The sequence below is a fragment of the Halichoerus grypus genome, chromosome 7 (genome assembly GCF_964656455.1).
Source record: "Halichoerus grypus chromosome 7, mHalGry1.hap1.1, whole genome shotgun sequence".
Taxonomy (NCBI): domain Eukaryota; kingdom Metazoa; phylum Chordata; class Mammalia; order Carnivora; family Phocidae; genus Halichoerus; species Halichoerus grypus.
Genome location: NC_135718.1, coordinates 25,589,800 through 25,609,443, shown reverse-complemented (window position 1 = coordinate 25,609,443; position 19,644 = coordinate 25,589,800). Strand labels below are relative to the sequence as shown.

The following is a 19,644-nucleotide window of genomic DNA, read 5'->3' as shown; positions in this document are numbered from 1 at the left end:
GATGCTCAACCAACTGAGCTACCCAGGCATCCTGTGAGAGAGAATCTTAAGCAGGTTCCACACCCAGTGCAGAACCAGACATGGGGCTTTTTCCCACAACCCTGAGATCATGACCTGAGCCAAAATCAAGAGTCGGATGCTTAACCAACTGAGTCACCCAGGCGCCTCTATCTTTTTTGCTTACTTTGTCTATCTACCTATCCATCTATATATTAACCAATGTTCCTAACTTTTTATTTGAAAAATTTCAAACCTAGAGAAAAGTTGCAAGGGTAATAAATTAAACATCTGTATTCACCAACTGTTAACTTTTTGCCACATTTGTTTTATCCGTGTGTGTGTGTGTGTGTGTTTGCTAAACCATCTGAGAGTAAGTTATATAAACCATGACACTGCAATCCAAAATACTTCAGCATGTATCTCCAAAGAACATTTGCCTATTTATAATTTTTTTTCCCAAAGAACTATTTCTTACTTTGAAATAGTTTAAGGCTCACAAGAAGTTGCAAAAATAGTACAGAAAGTTCCCAGGTACCATTCACCCAGCTTGCTCTCCATGATAACATCTTATATAACCATAGCACATTATCAAAACCAGGAAAATGACACTGACACAGCAAATCAATTCAACTACAGATCTTATTTGGATTTCACTAGGTTTCTCAGTTTCTCTCATTCTATGAATTTTTCACATGTATAGATTTGAGTAACAGAAGTGCTCCATCACCACACACACACACACACACACACACAACCCTCATGTTACCCGTTTATAGTCACATCCTCCTAAAATCCTAATCCATCAACCACTAATCTGTTCTCCATCACTATAATTTTGTCACTTTGAGAATGTTACACAAATGGAGTCATTTATTATGTAATTTTTTGAGATCAGCACAATGCCCTTGCGATTCATCCAAGTTGTTGAGAATTATTCATCAATAGTTGATTCTTTTTAATTTTTAATTTTAATTGTTTTAATAGTTGATTCTTTTCAATACTGAGTAGTATTACATTGGGCAGTTGGTTTGTCCACTCACCTGCTGAAGGACATTTGGGTTGTTCCCTGTTTTTGTCTATTATCAAGAAAGCTACTATGGATATTCATGTACAGATTTTTTGTAGGTTTTCATTTTTCTTTTTCTTTTTTAAAGATTTTATTTATTTATTTGAGAAAGAGAGAGAGCACGAGTTGGGTGGAGAGGGGCAGAGAGAGAAGTAGACTCCCTGCTGAGTAGAGAGCCTGATGCAGGACTCAATCCCAGAACCCTGAGATCATGACCTGAGCCTAAGGCAGCTGCTTAACCAACTGAGCCACCCAGGTGCTCCGGTTTTCATTTTTTTCTAGGCTAAATACTCAGGAGTGAGATTGCTGGGTCATATGGTAAACGTATGTTTAACTTCATAAGAAACCGCCAAAATGTCTTCCAGAGTGGTTGTATCATTTTACAATCCTACCAGCAACAGATAAGAGATCCGGAGGCTCTGAATCCTTGTAAGTAGTTGGTATTGTCATTTTGTTTCAGCCAGTAGATAGCCACCTATCTAGTAGGTAGATAGTATATACCATTGGGGTTTTCACTTGCATTTCCCTAATGGCTAGTGATATTGAACATATTTTCATATACTTATTTGCCATCTTTATATTCCCTTTGGTAAAATGTTCAAATCTTTTGCCCATTTTCTAACTGGAATGTTTCTTACTGCTGTGTTTAGAGATCTTTATATATTATGGATACAAATCCTTTGTGGGACATATGATTTGCAAACATTTTCTCCCAGTCTATGGTTTGTCTTTTCATCGTCATCTTCTTCTTTTTATCTTCTTAATAAGGTCTTTTGCAGACAAAAAATTTTTTAGTTTTGATGAAGTCAAATCTATTGATTTCTTTTAAGGGTTGTGCCCTTGGTGTCATGCCAAAGACTCTTCCCAAGTAGTTGTACAGAAAAGAATTTTTTAAAGATTTTATTTATTTATTTAAGAGAGAGAGAGGGAGAGGAAGACAGAGAGCACAAGCAGGGTTAGGGGCAGAGGGAGAGGAAGAGGGAGAAGCAGACTCCCCGCTGATCAGGGAGCCTAATGTGGAGCTCGATCTCAGGACCCTGAGTTCATGACCTGAGCCAAAGGCAGAGGTTTAACCAACTGAGCCACCCAGGCACCCCCGAAAAAGAATTTTCAACCATTTTTTTCACCTTACATGTGTTTAATACTGTGATAGATGTTGAGAGAGCTTCACAGATGTAGAAGAAGAGTTGTGCTCAAGGTACTTTCAGTTAAGTTTAGACAAGCACACAAATAATTAACAGCAGAAGATGGTAGGTAGGGGTACCTGGCTCAGCAGGTAGGTAATTATTAGTCATGTGAGCATTGAAAAGTCTATGGGTAGGAGGAGTTGAATTCATGGGAGGGAAGCATCACCTTACTTCTGAAATAGCAGGGAAGGCTTCATGGAGGAGGTGGCATTTGAGCCTTAAGGATTTCAACAGTTGAAGTAGGGGCAGAGAAGGAAATACCAGGAAGAAAGAACTGCACAAGTGGAGAAACAGGGGTAGGACAGAAAAGTCAACATCAAGAAGTGGGCTGGGGTGGAGAGGCTAAAGGCTAGATAAGTTCACTTTTAGATATATAGTACTTGAAGACCAGCAAGCATTGATGAGGAGATGTCCAACAGGCAGTTGGAGATGTGAGGTTAAAGTTGGAAATTGGAAATAAGGATTTGAGCATCATCAGCATAGGTCAGGCCTTTTGTTTTACACCCCACAGCAACTTGGACTTTCCTTCAGAGCACTTGTCACAATTATAATTAATAATTCACTGTGTAATTCATTGTTTAATCTCTATCTGTCTTGCTAGGATTCCAGTCTCATGGAGCAGAGTCCATGTCTGCCTTATTCCTAGCACCTCGCCCAATGCCTTGTACTCAGAAATATTTGCAGAATGAATAAAGAAGGTGATAGTTCTAATAGCCATCATTTATTGAGCATGCACATGGCAGGCACAGTACACCCACTCTGTATATATTCTCATTTAAACCTCAGGGAAATCTCATGAGAGGCAGGTCAAGGCTTCTCAGAACTAAATTCAAGGGTCTGGGGTAAGGCCCAAGAATCTGAATTTAAGTACCTAGGGACTTCTAATGAGCAGTCAGGTTTGGAAACCACTCAGGGTGGCTAGTTTCATTGAAATTTTACAGATAAAGAAACTAAGGTTCAGCAAATAACAGTGATTTACTCAAAGTCCCATGGCTAGAAAGAGCCATGATGCAAAACTAGATCCCTCAGGGAGAGATTTTACCACAAGCCTCCTTGCCTCTGCAAGACATAAGATCTGAAAAAGAGTTTATGAGGGAAGAGCAGAAGGCCAAAAACTGAATCTTCGAAACCAAGGTGAGTAGTGAGCACTGCCGAATGCCACAGAGAGGCCACAGAGGATGTAGCACAAGGGAGAACCTGGGGATGACTAACCCATGTGTCTGCAGCGCCTGGGTCTGACATTATAGGAAGATGAAGACGCAGCCTTTGCATAGGGCAGGGCACTCCCTCAAGAAACCTGGCCAGCTGGAAGAAACTGTCATTTGAGGCTTAGCCAAGATCACTCCTTGGTAATAGAGCGTTGTGCTAAAAATATTAAAGCCAAACATCTGGGCCTGTGGGGTGGTATGCCAAGAAAGGGGAGGTACAAGTCCCACGGTGGAATCTCAGTTTGGAATGTAAGACAAACTGTTTAGAAATTACAAAATGCAGCCCACTCTAGATTTTCCAGACCACTACCCCTTTGTTGGATTATTCAGGCCTTTTGCCTCACTTCTGCTTTGTGTGTGTTTTACCTTTGGAGTACTGCTTCTATTGGAGGATGGAAAGAGAAAGAAAGGTAAAACTCAAACCAGGACATTTTGCTGATTTTTAGTTATTCAGTCCTGAATAAGAGGAATTACTCTCCTGCGTTATTCTCAGTTGAAATGAGACTGGAACTAGAGCCCAGAAGTAAGATCTAGTTATCTGTGGCTGTTTCTACTCACCACACTCATGCTGGCCTCAGGTACCCCAATCAAGGTTGGCTGTGTCCTCTTTGCCAAGGGGCAGCCTGAAGGCCTGTGGAAGGAAATGGTGGACAGTTTCCTGCAACCCCATCACTAGCCCCAATTCATATCCTGTTGATGGTAGATGGGAAGCAATGTCCCTTTATTTGAAAGAGGACAATGAAGACAAAAACCCCTTATACCTATACAGCTTACAAAGCACCTTCAGATGCATCAACTCACTCTTTCACGACCTTGGGAAGTAGGTGTTGTTATCCCTACAAGCTTGGTAAGTGCCGAAGCCACAATTCAAACCCATCACCTCTGACTCTTTGAATTACAAACCAGCCTGCTACTTTGTTATTGGCCAAAATTCTTTGGAAGCCCACTTATTAGCCTTATGCTGGCTGCATGGAAATTAATCAGACTTCAAGAGCCTCACTGCTCTAAGAAGTAGAATTATGTAGTGAGGAAACAATGTATATTTGCTTGCTAGTGACCTTGTGCAGAGTGCTGCAGCTGAGCCCTGGTTTCTGATCTCTGAGATGGGGGTAAAGGGCCACCCTGAAGAGTGGTCAGAAGGAAGTAAACCTATATGCAAAAGTCCTGGCACAACCGGTAGCTGAGGGTCATCACTCAGTAGTGTTAGGTAGCACTCTTCCATCCTTCACCTCACCAGGTATTTCTGAGCCCAGTGAACACAGACTTAAGCTCAGGTCTGGGTCTGTGATAATGAACCAGGGGGACAGGCTGTGGCATGGCCTAACTATCTTCCACGACATCAAGCAGAAAGCCAAGAAATACGTTCCAAAGTCCCATAGGACTCCCCTTCTCCCTTCCTTTAGTGGCCTGTCTCAGGTACTATTTCGCCGTGTGAAGTTAAAACTTGTCCTAGAACTACATCCTTGAGATTCCAAATCAAAAAGGCCTTCAGTCTGGAATTCTGGAGTCTACTAAAAAGGTCTTCCTACTCCCTCTCCTAAGCCATAGCTACATCCTGAGAGATACTATGAGCTAGAAGGTGATGCACACTACAGATTCGACACTGACTCCTCCCAGCCTTCATCTCTCCAGATCCCATTCTTTGACACCCCCCACCCCCACCCTGTGTTGTAGGAGGCCTGCCCTGTGGCCCGCACTCTTTCCGACTCCTGGAGTTTAATGTTTGCAGAGGCCTCTTTTGTTCAAAGAGAGATCTCCACAGGAAGGGGCGCTCCTAAACCAGATGAGGATTTACACAGCCTGAAATCTCTAATACCTACCTGGCCAGATAGGTAAAGTAAATGAATTAAGAAGGTGGGCGTTATTCAATGGAGAGTGGTGGGGGCTGTGGTGAACCCATCCCCATCGGGAGCTCCCGGGTGGGGATGGGCATACAGGCCACCTCCCAGAAAAACCCTAACTCTGGGTGGAGGCGAGGAGGACAGGGTCAAGGGGAGCGACAGAGCCGTGTGGTCTGCCGATGGGAAACCCGTTTACTTATACAAATGTCAGGAGCACTTCAGTTTTGCCCATTGCAGCCATCCGACCTATTTCTTGCGCTTCCTTCTACTCTCTGCAACTCAGGCTCGTGTTCTTTTATCTATCTACCCTCTTTTCCCGGGCGTCACAAGCATTCCACCCAGCCACCCGCCCTGGGCGCTTCCGAGAGCTGCAGAGGAACAGCTGATGAGATGCTCTCTGACGTAGACCCACTCTACCCCCTGGGAACCCCGAGCTGACTGAGGAAAGGGACCAAAGCCTGAGGGAAGAGACAAAGTCCCCACTCTAACTGGAAAAACAGGGCCTGACCCTCAGGAGCTCCCGGGGAGGGATGGGCGGACGTACGGACACCTCCCAGAAAACCCTAACTCCGGGTGGGTTAAAGGGGGCAAGGAGGACAGGGTCAAGGTAAACGACAGAGCCGGGTGGTCTCCGGATGGGAAACCCTAGTCGTTTAGGCACCTCTCCGCTCAAGTCACTCCCAAACCCGACAATTCTGGGGAGGGGCGCTGCGGACAGGGAGCGTCTTCTACGCAAATCGCTTTGTCTCCGCGACCTAGGTCCGCCGCGCGCGCAGCTGCAGTTGTCACTGCGCTTCCCCGCCCCCGCTCCTGGATGCCCCCCTTCCCTCTCTCCACCAGACCCGGAGCAGGAGCTCCGCCCCCAACGCGCCGCCCCATCCCCGGCGCCTTAAAACCCGGTGCACACCGCCCAGCCGCGCCCCGTCTGGCGCACCTCTTCTCTCTCTATCGTCAGCCGCAGCCGCTCTCCCGGCCCTGGTCCCGGCACCATGAGCTTCGGCTCGGAGCACTACCTGTGCGCCTCCTCCTCCTACCGCAAGGTGTTTGGAGATGGCTCTCGCCTGTCCTCGCGCCTCTCCAGCGCCGGTGGCGCGGGTAGCTTCCGCTCGCAGTCGCTGTCCCGCTGCAATGTGACCTCCTCGGCCGCCTGCTCCTCGGCCTCGTCACTTGGCCTGGGCCTGGCCTACCGCCGGCCCCCGGCGTCCGACGGGCTGGACCTGAGTCAGGCGGCGGCGCGCACCAACGAGTACAAGATCATCCGCACCAATGAGAAGGAGCAGCTGCAGGGCCTCAACGACCGCTTCGCAGTATTCATCGAGAAGGTGCACCAGCTGGAGACGCAGAACCGCGCGCTCGAGGCCGAGCTGGCCGCGCTGCGGCAGCGCCACGCCGAACCGTCGCGCGTCGGCGAGCTCTTCCAGCGCGAGCTGCGCGACCTGCGCGCGCAGCTGGAGGAAGCGAGCTCGGCGCGCGCGCAGGCCCTGCTCGAGCGCGACGGGCTGGCCGAGGAGGTGCAGCGGCTTCGGGCGCGCTGCGAGGAGGAAAGCCGAGGGCGCGAAGGCGCCGAGCGCGCCCTGAAGGCGCAGCAGCGCGACGTGGACGGCGCCACGCTGGCCCGCCTGGACCTGGAGAAGAAGGTGGAGTCGCTGCTGGACGAGCTGGCCTTCGTGCGCCAGGTGCACGACGAGGAGGTGGCTGAGCTGCTGGCCACGCTGCAGGCATCGTCGCAGGCCGCGGCCGAGGTAGATGTGGCTGTGGCCAAACCAGACCTGAGTTCGGCGCTGAGGGAGATCCGCGCCCAATATGAGTCCCTGGCTGCCAAGAACCTCCAGTCAGCCGAGGAGTGGTACAAGTCCAAGTTTGCCAACCTGAACGAGCAGGCAGCGCGCAGCACCGAGGCCATCCGGGCAAGCCGCGAGGAGATTCACGAATACCGGCGTCAATTGCAGGCACGCACCATCGAGATTGAGGGGCTGCGTGGGGCCAACGAGTCCTTGGAGAGGCAGATCCTGGAGCTGGAGGAGCGGCACAGTGCAGAGGTGGCTAGCTACCAGGTAAGGGCTGGAACGCTGCAAAGGGAGGGGCGCCCTGTTCTCTCCCCCACCTACCTGCGCCTTCCCACACAATTGGGGCCCTAGGAACTGAGAGGAGGGGGGAAGAACCCCAACTGGATGCACTGGCAAACAAAAAGCCCTTGACTCTACACTATTCATTCTAAAGTCCTAGTCACCCTCTTTCCTTGCCCGTCATGTCCCTGTCCGAGCCCTTTTAGAAAACACCCTTAAGCTTATGTTTTTCAGAATCCAAAAATCTAATTCATGCCTCCCTGTCCGCAAGTGGACATAAACACCCTGGTGACCTGAAGAACAGTCCCCCACCCAAAGTAGGAGTGAACCCAATGCAATTGGGTTACAGTCTCTCATGTTGGCAGTGCTGTCTCGGCTGTCTGGATTGTTTGGTTGACTTTGAAAGGCTTTCTGTGCGCCCCGGAATTGATATTTATGGAGTATGGTCTGCGCTAGAGAGAAGAATGCTGGACTGAACTGGGAAGGGTTCCGCCCAATCATTTTCTTGACTTTGCCTTCAAAAGAGTAGAGATTGGGAGCCAAGGAGCTGGGTGATTGGGCTGGTTACAACTGCCCTTCTCTACCCTCTTCCCCTCCCGACACACACACACACAGACACACACACACACACACACACACACACACACAGTTTCCGTGTCTACCTACTGCTGATATTTCTTTAGAAAGCTTTACACCACTTAGCAAATGGGAATGGTCGGGGCGCTGTCCTCGGTGCTGATCTAGAGTTCTTTCCATCTCAGAAATGATGTTTCCCGTCTCATGTCCTAGTTATGACTCTCAAGGCAATTAACTGCTTTAGTGTGTGTGTGTGTGTGTGTGTGTGTGTGTGTGTGTGTGTTTCTTCTGCAACACCATCACATCAGTCTTGGCTACCTGCAATCAAAGGTCACCTCAGGGACAGCATCAATTTTCACTGTCATGGATGGCTTAGCACTTAGCAAAAACCACTTAATCTGCTCAGCAGCAGTGAGGTCCCACTTGAAAATTCACATCTCTTTAACAATTTTCCTTCCTCAATGCATGTGATAAATCAGAGATGGGTGATTTTATCTTTGTTATAGGCCACTTATTTTTTACATCTTTGCATGTCCTCTAAGCGCCTATGAAGGTATTGATTGGATCTTTCTTCCTTTTCTCTCCAAACAAAGGCCACTGCATCTTCAGTTTTACTATATAGGGCATTCTGGGCTTATGACCACAAAGGGTACAGAGGCAGGAGAAAAGAAAGGAATCTAAGTAGTGTGGTTCAGTTTCAAGGTCCGATCAAAACTTCATTGGGTAGGATGGTAAGAATTCAGAAATTTGCAATAATTCATTCTGGCCAAGATTGAAGTTTACATTTGATGAAATTAATAGGGTTTGGGAACATTAATAAAATAGAACCAAGAAAGGAGTAAAACCTCAGAAGTACTATTTCAGTCTACAGCTAAAGAATTATTATTGGTGTGCAGGTATTTATTGTCCATTATAAACTGCCCCATTTGCTAAAAGAAGAAAGCTTGCCTGGACCATTTGTTTTGGTTATTTGGAATTACAGTACTATTCAAGTAAATACTTCTATTCTGCTTCAAAAGCTGTAACGTGAATTTTTCACTGTGTGGCCTAGCTCCTGCATAGCCTGAATTAATCACATTTAGTTAACTGAGATTTCATGTGTTCTTCTAGAAGCCTCAAAAGATGAGCTAGGTGGTCTTCTGAAGGGCTAGCCCAGTATTTCTACAAAAAAGGCTAACTTGGGCACCTTGGGTGGCTCAGCTGGTTAAGCGACTGCCTTCGGCTCAGGTTATGATCCCAGAGTCCTGGGATCGAGTCCCACATCAGGCTCCCAGCTCAGCGGGGAGCCTGCTTCTCCCTCTGACCCTCTCCCCTCTCATGCTGTTTTTCTCTCTCTCTCTCAAATAAATAAATAAATAAAATCTTTTTAAAAAATTAAAAAAAAAAAAAAAAAGGCTAACTTATCTACAACTACAACTTCCATCTGAATTGGGCTCTGCCATGCCCTTCGTTTGCTTGGTATAGCCTGACGTTCTAAGAGGTAGTGACAGTATTGTCTGACTTGTTTTGTTTGCTTTAAAAGGCTTTCAGTATCAGACGATAGTAGGGTCATCCAGACACAGTCTGCAGGAAACAAACAAAAACCCTACAGAAACTGCGGCATCTGCAGCTCTGCAGTGTGCCCCTGTCCGAGTTAGCCTTCAGAGCCTCAGTGGACATGCTGGTGGAATGCAAGACCAGATGAGACAATAGAAAGCTATTTCCTACCCCTTGGGACTTCAGGCCTACCCCTCACATCCTCACCTGCTGATCCTGAAGGCCTGCAGTCACAAGGGTATCCTCTGGCTGTTTTCTCTAACAGTTTTAGCAATGTTGGCCAAGATGAAAAGCCTCCTTCTCCACAGTGAGATTCAGCCATTGTTTTCTTGCCCTCTCCCCCCTCCCCTTCCACTGCAGTAATGGGAGGCTGTTCTCTTTCTTCTGCTTCAGAGATTAGTGATAGGCCCATTTTACTTTGCAAGCTTGCCACCCTCTAAGAGACAGAGGAAAGCCCCATTAAAGTCACATTTCCCCTGCCCAGAATGCTGACAGCCTATTCAAGGACAGAAAGCTTATTACATTTTTGAAAGGGTAAAGAATGATTCAAGGTGACATAGTAAGTACACAATGATATATGAGAGAGTCCAAATCAGGCGACAGGAGAAATTATGAAGAGCTAGGGCCATTGTCTTCAAAAGCCAAATGTAGCCACCCTCTATAGCTGAACACTTTTCCATTTCTGACCCAGGGTGAATCTGGTTCCTGCATAGCTGCTTTACCACCATTAGAAGCCCTGTTCTAGCAAAGACGCCTAAGGGTATTTTTGCAGGATACTGGAGGCCCTGGCCCTGTACTATGGTCAGTCTTGGAAAACCAAAGCTTTCCTTGCAAGACCTTGCTGAACAATCAAGCTCACCGTTAGTTAATGTTCCCCAGGGAGAGGAGCCAAGTCTGCCCTCTTCCCTCCAGTATGAGATTGGAATACAACCGAATGAAAGAGCAAAAAGGGGCTGGCCCCTTGGAGACTGGGGGGTGACAGTAGCCGCATATAAATGTATGGCTTGATAGATTTATGTCTGAAACTAGAATTCAAGAAGAAACTACATTTGGTCCTTTTTTCTTTTTAACTCTTCCATGTGTTCTTAGTTTTGCTTTTGCCCCTCCCTGTCTCATTGTATTACTGTCACCAAGGCCACCTTGATAACTCCTCTACAGAAATAAACTGAAACTTGTAGTTCCTAGACCCATTGATCCACCAAGATCACTCAGGAGCTTAACAAAAAAAAATTCTCAGGCCTACTCCCAAAGATTTGAACTCAGTAGTTCACAGGAGCGGCCCAGCAAAATGCATTTTCAGTAAAAGTGCTGCATCCTATTGTTCCCGGGCTGATTTGGGGGTACACTAACCTAAACTACATTTCACAATATAAACCAGCTCATATAATGCAAGATTTTAAAATATGGTAGGGAAAAAGAAAGGAAGGAAGCAGGCAAGCAAAGACAGTAGGGAGAATAAGGCATATGGGTGGTCCACATATAAACATCCTCCCTCCTTGCCCAGTAATTCTGGAGGAGCTCTTTCAGACTGTGCTGCGCTCACTACTTCTGCTCACCTGGCTGAGGGCTCCCAGAAGTGATGAAATCCATAGCACTGTCTGTGGTTCCTTTTCTCCACTGCAGATGCTTGGGTGGCCTGGTCTTTCTCTTATTCCTGGCCTGCATCCTCCCAGCCCTTGGGAAGATGCTCAGCACTTATCTTAGCTACTACTCCAGGAGAGACCCCAGCTGGAACTGGGAGTGCCTCTGCCATTCCCTCAGGCTAAGCCAGCAGCAGCTGCATGGTTGGGGGAGGGGGTAGACTGCAGCGCTCTGCTCAGATTTCCAGCTGGAGGCCATCTTTGGCAGGGCTTTTGAAGGGCAGTGCGAGACAGTCTGGTGTGGGCTGAAGAGAGCACAAACAAAGGGACTAGACGTAGAAGAGCAATGGTCAGCAGTCAGCCCAGTTCCTTTTGAAAGGAGCAGAGTCATGCTTATTGTCTACTCTGATCCATAAAACAGACATGTGAACTGTGTAACATACAAACTCAAGGAAATCTCTTCTATCTAGAACTCAGCTCCCAACAACCTTTTAGTCAGCAAACACAGCTCTGAAACAAAAATATTGTTTTAAAAAGGACCTTATTAACCTGCTGATGAGACAAAACGTCCATGTCCAAATCACATATTGGGAAGTTGACCCCTCTGATGCCCCTAACTTATTCATTCTTACTTTACATGATTCTAAAGCACTTTGTCTTTTGAATTTTAAGCATGCTGCAAGATAGAGAAGAGGGACCAATGGAATCAGGCATCATCGAGAACCAGTAGCATTAGTTCAACTTTCAGAACAAAGAAAACCAATAAGTAGCAAGCACTAATGCAAACACTACTCTTTGGGGCCATTTAGGGTAGAAATAAACAGTCTGATATACCTCCGTTGACCTAAAAGATAAAGGACGTCATAGAATTATAGAAAAATAATTGATCATTATCATAACCTGTAGTTGCTAAGAAAGGTTGCATTATGTTTATGTCCTAATTAAGAATGGTACACCCCCCGTGGGGCACCTGGCTGGCTCAGTCGGAGGAGTGTGCTGCTCTTGATCTCAGGGTCCTGAGTTTGAGCCCCACGTTGGATGTAGAGATTACTTCAATAAATAAATATTTTTTAAAAATGGTACAAGCCCCTTTAGAAAGGTTTTTTAATTCAAGATCATTATTTAAAAAAAATCTGGTGCTTTAAGGAATATGCCTTCAACTATCTAATATTAACATTTTATTATACATTGCTTTCCTTAGTAATCCAAGGGGTTGTAGGGAGGGCTCATGATTAATTTGTCCATATGATTAAAAAGGGCATAGAGTCACATGGTATGACTCTATAACAATAATTTACTGCACAACTTCTATGTGACAAGTGCTGTTTTAATGCCTGTTATCTAATTTAACAGATAATGGATTCATATAATAATGTGAGGTGCCTAAATTGGAATCCTAACTTGAGGATCTCAGAACACCTCAGAAAAGAATAAATATTATAATTTTCCATATGTAGAAATGGAAATTTTGAAGAAACTAAAATATAGAAAACTGACTGGTGTGTTGGATATTTGAGGCAGGGCAAGAAATGCAACCCAAAGATCCTGATGAAATCCTCCTCTTTTCCTCCGATTTCATTTCTCCTGTCCTTTGCATACTGAGAAATCTTCCTCCCCTTTTCCCTTTCCCCTTTACCACAGTAATATTGCTTCTCTTACCCCAGTGCCTCACCAGCAGACTTGCTTGTAGGTTAGTTTAACCTCAACTAACAACCATCAAGTTAAATGTTTGGTAGAAATCATTTTAAGCCCTAATGATCTCCTAACACACTTTGGAATATTTGCATCACTGTCCATGTAATATGTATTTTCCCCACTGCTTGTCATTCCTTGCTCTGTACCCATCAGTTAATTGAGTCTCTCCTTTGCGGCATTCCCGTCAATATTTATAGAACAGGTAGGAGGTATGAATTTTCATTCTTTCTGCAGATGCTCTTGATTTAGAATTTTGCACATCCCCCACCCCTGATGTTATCAGCGCTGCTTTCCACCATCACTTCATCATCCCCACACGGGAAGTTACAAGGGCCCCTCACCACTTACTTCTTGAGGTTTCTGATGTTCATCTGCATCACTGTTTCACAAAAGTTCTCTCAATTGCTGTGTTCTTCATGTCGACAGACTTGCAACTATATTATATGGGTTATTTGCTCACATCTTTTCAGGTCAGAGGAAAAGAAGTGCTCACGTAGCACCGTTCATTCATTTAACGATTACTCACGGAGCCTCTACAGTGTGCATTGTGCTAGGCTCTGGGCTTCCAGGGGTTAGCCAAACAGAATCAGCCCCCGTTTCCATGTAAATTACATTCTAGAGCAGGAGTTCTCTGACAAGAGTGACTTGCCTTCCGGGGGACATTGAGCAATGTCTGGGGACATTGTTGGTTATCACCACTGGGAGGGAGGGTGCGTGCTACTAGTGGGTAGAGGTCAGGGATGCTGCTAAACATCCTACAATTCACAGAACAACCCCCACTGCAAAGAATTATCCAGCCCCAAATGTCAACAGTGCCTAGGTGGAAAAACCATGAGATAGAGGAAGGTGACAGAAAATAAACTAGTAAAGTAATAAAAGAATGAGAAAATTTCAGATAATGATAAGAGGTAAGAACAGAGCGGCCACTTTCAAGTGTGTGCTTTCTTCTAATTTGTCCTCCCGCTGGAGGTGCTCTTTTCTCATTTGCACAAAGCCCCTTCACGGGCCACTGTCCTGGCTTGAGGTACACTACTATGCTAGATCCGTGTGGAAAGGGTACTTAAATTGGACACAAAGGAAGACTGAGTACAGGGCATTTGAACTGAATCTTCGATGACTCAGAGTCGGCCACAGAAGACCCACTACAGAACATTCCAGAGGAAATAGCTAGCCTAAAGGGCCTGGGGCAGCAATGAATTTAGATAGTTTAAGGAGCAAAAGAGAAAGCCAGAGTAGCTGAAACATTTCAAGCAAGGGGAATAGTATAGGCCATGCTGAGGAGTTTGGACTTGATTGTAAAGCTGTTAGAGGGTTTCAAGCCCGTGAGCAACTGGATCTGCTGTGTTTTTAAAAGACCCTCTGGGGGCACCTGGGTGGCTCATTCGGTTAAGCTTCGGACTCTAGGTTTCGGCTCAGGTCGTGATCTCATGGGTCATGGAATCAAGCCCGGAGTCAGGCTCTGTGCTCAGTGGGAAGCCTGCTTGAAGATTCTTTCCCTCTGTTCCTCCACGTGAACACTACCCACCCCCACCCCCACCCCCCCCGGAACCGAGTGTGCGTACACACGCTCTCTCTCTCTCAAATAAATAAAATTTTTTTTAAAAGTTTAAAAGACCCTCTGGCTATTCAAGAATCAAAAATTTAAAACATAAATAAAATCTTTAAAAAAAAAAAATTTAAAACTATTTTTTGGGTACCCGGGTGGCGCAGTTGGTTAAGCCTCAGACTCTTGGTTTCTGCTCAGGTGGTGATCTCAGTCAGGGTCATGTGATCGAGCCCTGCATTGAGCTCTGCAAGGAGTCTGGTTTAAGTTTCTCTCTCCCTCTTCCCTCCCCCTCCTGCTTGTGCTCTCTCTCTCTCTCTTTCTCTCTCAAATAAATAAATCTTAAGAAAAATTTTAAGCTATTTTTCTTCTGTGTCTGGGTTTGCACCTGAAAGAATTTGGAATAAAACTGTTATATGGACCTAGTTTCTTTTTTCTTTTTATTTTGTAAAAAGATTTGATTTATTTATTTGGGGGAGAGAGAGAGAGAGAGAGAGCAAGCTCAAGTGGGGGGAGGGGCAGAGGGAGAGAAGCCCAAGCAGACCCTACAGTGAGTGTGGAGCCCAGCACAGGGCTCGATCTCATGACACCCAGATCATGACCTGAGCCGAAATCAAGAGCCGGCTGCCCAACCGACTGAGCCACCTAGGTGCCCCCTAGTTTCTTTCTTAAAAATATAATTTCAGTCTGCCATTTGGATTTAAAAAATTCCATGGAGTATTTCTGCTTCCTCCTTATCCATTACATAAGATGCTTTCAGTAAGGTGACTGAGTAGCAGACTTTGAGGAAACCATCAAGACGAATGGAGGCAGAGAGACTTGCTGTCCTCTCTGTGCTTTTCACAGTTGGAATTTTCTGAGTCTAAGCTCCTAACCTGAGGCTTTGGGTTTTGGCAAGGACATGTAACAACTGAATTATTCAGCAGGAATACAACAAGCAAGGGACGGATGAGAAGTAAGGTGTTTTTTTTTTTTTTTTTAAGTTTTTACTTAAATTCCAGTCAGTTAATATACAATGTGGTATCAGTTTCAGGTATAAGTTTAACAAGAGAGAGAGAGAAAATATCTCCCTGGTGTGCATTCGAGAACCATGTGCCACGCAGTAGAAGTTCCCAACCCTTACCATGCATCCAAATCTCCTGGGGACCTTATGAAACAATGCAGATTCTGGGACCCCACCCCAGAACAAATGAATCAGAATCTGGGGTGGGGGACAGGCCTGGATTTTTAATGTGTAGTCAGGGTTGAGAGTCCTTGCTTTGTGGAAATCTCATTGAATTTCACCTGGTTCAAATATGTTGGATATGTCACTTTTCAGGATAGCATTGGGCAGCTGGAGAATGATCTGAGGAACACCAAGAGTGAGATGGCGCGCCACCTTCGGGAATACCAGGACTTGCTCAATGTCAAAATGGCTCTTGATATTGAGATAGCAGCTTACAGGTATTTCAAAGGGCATGCTCACCCTCACCCACGCAGATCCGGGCACCTGGGGCATAGCTACCCAAATAAGTGGATAAGTGGTTTTATAGTCTCTCTGATTTCTGATGCGCGAGAAGGGCTGAGGAAAGTCATCCCCGGCCCTTCCAGGAGAGCTGACTCCTCTGTCCCTCAGCTTCTTTATATCCCAACTCCACCTTACTAGTCCTGGGGTAGTCTACCTACCTCTGCTAGGATTGAAGGAGATAACCCGAGTATGCAGAGGTTGAACTAAAACCCATCAGACTCTAACTTTTAAAAATAGGGCTTATACAACATAGAATGTCCTAATAGGTGAGGTATCCCTCTGAATTTCTACTCAATGTTCAAGTGAATATTTACCTTTAAAAAAGGTGATAACAGTAGCTACTATTTTTTGAATGGCTACTATGTGCCAGGCACTCTAGTAGATACTGTATTTAAATTCTCTAGGTATCCGGTCATATTATTTCCATTTTGCAGACGAGGAGACTTGAACCACAGACTGACTGTGTAACTTGTTCTGAGTCACAGTGCTGGTAAAGGGAAGAGCTCAGCTTCAATCCAGATCTGAGAATTTTTTTTTCTTTTACACTATGTATACTCTTCAAAACAAAACTCTAAGAGTATTTGATAGTGTCTTGAGTTTCTGATTTTAAAGAAAAGATGATAAAAATTATTAGAGATAAGAGAAACAAGGCACTGGGGCCACTCTTATGATGCTGGTTAGGCTAGGCTGAGAAAAAGTCCGGTATCTGAAACAGTTGCACTCACTGGTTTTTGAAGTTGCTGGTTCCATTCCCTTTGTACTCCTCTACGTTGAAAAAGTACAAATCTCAAGTTCAGGCTGAATGAGGTAGCTCCTTCCTCCTCTGTGGACTTCTCACCTCCTTATCCCTGTTGCACTTAAGGTTTTAATTAGTAAGATTACTTCTCCCTAGAGCTTTGTAGACTCTTAAGTGCTAAAAATGGGTGTGGATGAGGCCAAGGGGAATTGTACAAAAATTCCTTTTTGAACATATTTGTGAATAGGATAGGTTTCCCTTTGACAGTGCTTTAAACACAGCTGATGTGTGAGTGTACGTGAGCATGCGTGTATGTGCACGTGTGTATGCATGTGCTAGATAAACTCCAAGTCTTTGAACCTTGGAAGTCAATATTTATTGGTCTCAGCCTCACAAAGAAACTGCAGAGTCTTATGGTATCTTTCTAAAATGAATAAGAGCTGGAGGGTTAAGTTCTTTTTTAAAAAAAAGTTACAAGTTGACTTCCTAAGACGTTTTCTCTGTTGGATTTACAGGAAACTACTGGAAGGCGAGGAGACACGTTTTAGCACCAGTGGATTAAGCATTTCAGGGCTGAATCCACCCCCCAATCCAGCTTATCTGCTCCCACCTAGAATCCTCAGTTCTACAACCTCCAAAGTCTCATCCACTGGGCTGTCTCTTAAGAAAGAGGAGGAGGGGGAGGAGGCTTCTAAGGCAGCCTCAAAGAAAACCTCCCAGATAGGGGAAAGTTTTGAAGAAATACTGGAGGAGACAGTAATATCTACTAAGAAAACCGAGAAATCAATTATAGAAGAAAGCACCACTTCAAGCCAAAAAATATAATTCTGTTGCTTAAAAAAAAAAAAAAAAGTTAATGCTTAAGAGGGGATAATATGCATTTGACTTGTTAAAGAGCCTATTCCTGAACCAAAACACCTGTCACCACTGTAAAATGTCTTCAAGTCTTCAGTCTCCTATTTAGCATTGAATACTTCACTTTCTCTAATAAGAAAACCACCCCTTAGGTTGGAGCAAAGTGCAGTCCTAGAGCAAATCACAGAGGAGTTATCTAAGAACTCAGCTTTCTCACCTAAAGCTCAGGCTTCACAGCATTAGATGATTCAGGTACAGAGGAAGTACAAACTAAGGTGCTAAATCTGTGATCATCGTCATTTGCTGTGAATTGAAATTAAAACTTATATTCGCTCACTATACCCAGACATCATCCAGCTATGTAGTCTCATTCTAGGTACCGAAAACATAAGATCACTGCCAAAGATAAACCAATGGTTCGCATCCGGCACCACTCCGACAAAACTGTTTCACCAGTGATGGGTGTTTGTTTAACACCATTTCCTCCCACCCCTCGCAATTCCATCTATCCTATTCTTCCATTCAGGAAAAAAAAAATGGCTAGTGTAGTATTCTTCCCCCTTAAACACAGTTAGGTTCTTCTCAAAAGAACTTACCCCCTTTAGCTCTCTTTGTTCAATGGGTAAAATTAGATGCATGTCGACCATTTCTGTGATTCGTGTAATGACTTCTCCCTGCCCATTCCATGTCCTTCCAATTCTGTAAGTAAAGAAAAATGGCAGTGATGAGTTTTAAGGGTTGTCCCCAACAAATAATGAAAAGAGTCCCTAGATTTTAGGCTTTCAGCTTATTCAAATCCATTTAATTAGGGGGGGAAAAAGTATTAAGAATGTAGTTTGTTCACTTTAACTTTAGAAACACGGTCATAGTGCCCCAAGCTGTGATTAAGCTGACCTTAGATTTAGTAGTAGAAGCTAGAAGAGGGGTGAGTATTTGTGTGAATGGAAAAAGCCAAGGTCTCATTGATCTGTGTGAGTTCGTTTGTGGTGATCTAGAATTAGCTGTTTCATGCCCTTACGCTTAGAACCCACAGAGCCCCTTTCCCACTGTCTCGGTCCTAAAGAGGCCTTGCTTTCACTCTCCTCTGCCTTTTAAGAGTGCTAAGCATAATTATGTTATCACCAGGACACAATGCTACTGCCCAAAAGTAAAAGTAATTGCCTCTGGTCAATCAACACCACCAGCAAACATAAAAAATCTTTCTCGTTTCTAAAAGAGCCCGGCCCCACGGTTTTCCCATTGCTGCATGCTTGGTGGGGTCTCCTTTCCCTACTGGGGAGGCAGCGCTGCTCGGCGTGGGGAAGGGCACCTGTGCTCCTACTCATGCGCAAGAAGTACACTCTGGAGAGTCCGCTTTTTCATCTGCCCAACCGTGTTAGCAGCCGCATCGCCCTGTCTTCCACATGTGCCAAGTTTGATGTAGGGCTAATTCTTTCCTGCAGTCCCTTCCCGCAGACCTAAAGAGTTGCTGTGTCTCTGTCACACACCTCCATTGCAAGTGCTGTTGTGACAGGTCGTGATGCTTTTACTGGACTTTCTTATCCTAGGACCTGCTTCAGTGGTTCGAGGAATTGGAAAGATACTTTCTCTTCTTCCTTTCCCTCACTCCATCCCTGTCTTTACTCCCCACACTTACTGTAACACATTAGTAAGATAAGAATTAAAAGTCACACGAATCCCACCAACATAACTTGTGTTCTGTGGTTTTTGCTGCCTCAGTTGAGAAAAGTGCCGTTTTGGGGGCGCCTGGCTGGTTTAGTTGGTAGAGCATGTGACTCAATCTCAGGGTTGCGAGTTCAAGCCCTATGTTGGGCCTAAAGCTTACTTAAAAGACAGAGAGGGGCGCCTGGGTGGCTCTGTCGGTTAAGCATCTGCCTTTGACTCGGGTCATGATCTTGGGGTCCTGAGATCGAGCCCCATGATGGGCTCCCTGCTCAGCGGGGAGTCTGCTTCTCCCTCTCCCTCTGCCCCTCCCCCGTTCATGCTCGCTCTCTCAAATAAATAAAATCTTTAAAAGAGAGAGAGAAGCACTGTTTTGGTTTAGTGAGACAGCTGTACCCCAAATAATTTGGGAGTTGCATATTCTCTGCTCCTTGCATCCACATTTAGAGTTTTTTTTTTCCCCCCTTGCCAAGGCTTTGGAGGTATATAGTCTGCATGTGTTTATACTGTCTGAAACACATAATGCATTAAGTGGACAGTTTATGGCAGGGAGTAGAGAAATCAAATCAAACAAATGATGCAAGAC

The 19,644-nt window shown here is 45.2% G+C and overlaps 2 protein-coding genes across 2 annotated transcripts in view; one reads left to right on the top strand and one right to left on the bottom strand.

Moving 5' to 3' along the window:
* NT5C2 (5'-nucleotidase, cytosolic II) overlaps positions 1 to 6,374 on the bottom strand; it is a 132,808-nt gene extending 126,434 nt beyond the window's left edge. Inside the window, exon 1 of the mRNA XM_078077161.1 lies at positions 6,237 to 6,374. The gene's annotated coding sequence lies outside the window, so the exon portion shown is untranslated. The remainder of the gene's footprint in view (positions 1 to 6,236) is intronic.
* INA (internexin neuronal intermediate filament protein alpha) lies at positions 6,292 to 17,889 on the top strand. Its single transcript, XM_036111529.2, has 3 exons — positions 6,292 to 7,356; positions 15,617 to 15,741; positions 17,057 to 17,889. The coding sequence occupies exons 1-3, from the start codon at positions 6,292 to 6,294 to the stop codon at positions 17,364 to 17,366; spliced, it is 1,500 nt and encodes a 499-aa protein (XP_035967422.1). The 3' UTR covers positions 17,367 to 17,889.
* Positions 17,890 to 19,644: the final 1,755 nt, after the last annotated feature.

Bases quoted from the DNA above. Each gene is read 5' to 3' on its own strand.
- INA (XM_036111529.2), top strand. From the start codon at position 6,292: ATGAGCTTCGGCTCGGAGCACTACCTGTGCGCCTCCTCCTCCTACCGC. The intron at 7,357-15,616 runs GTAAGGGCTGGA...GTCACTTTTCAG, and splicing joins CAGAGGTGGCTAGCTACCAG to GATAGCATTGGGCAGCTGGA. The intron at 15,742-17,056 runs GTATTTCAAAGG...TTGGATTTACAG, and splicing joins ATTGAGATAGCAGCTTACAG to GAAACTACTGGAAGGCGAGG.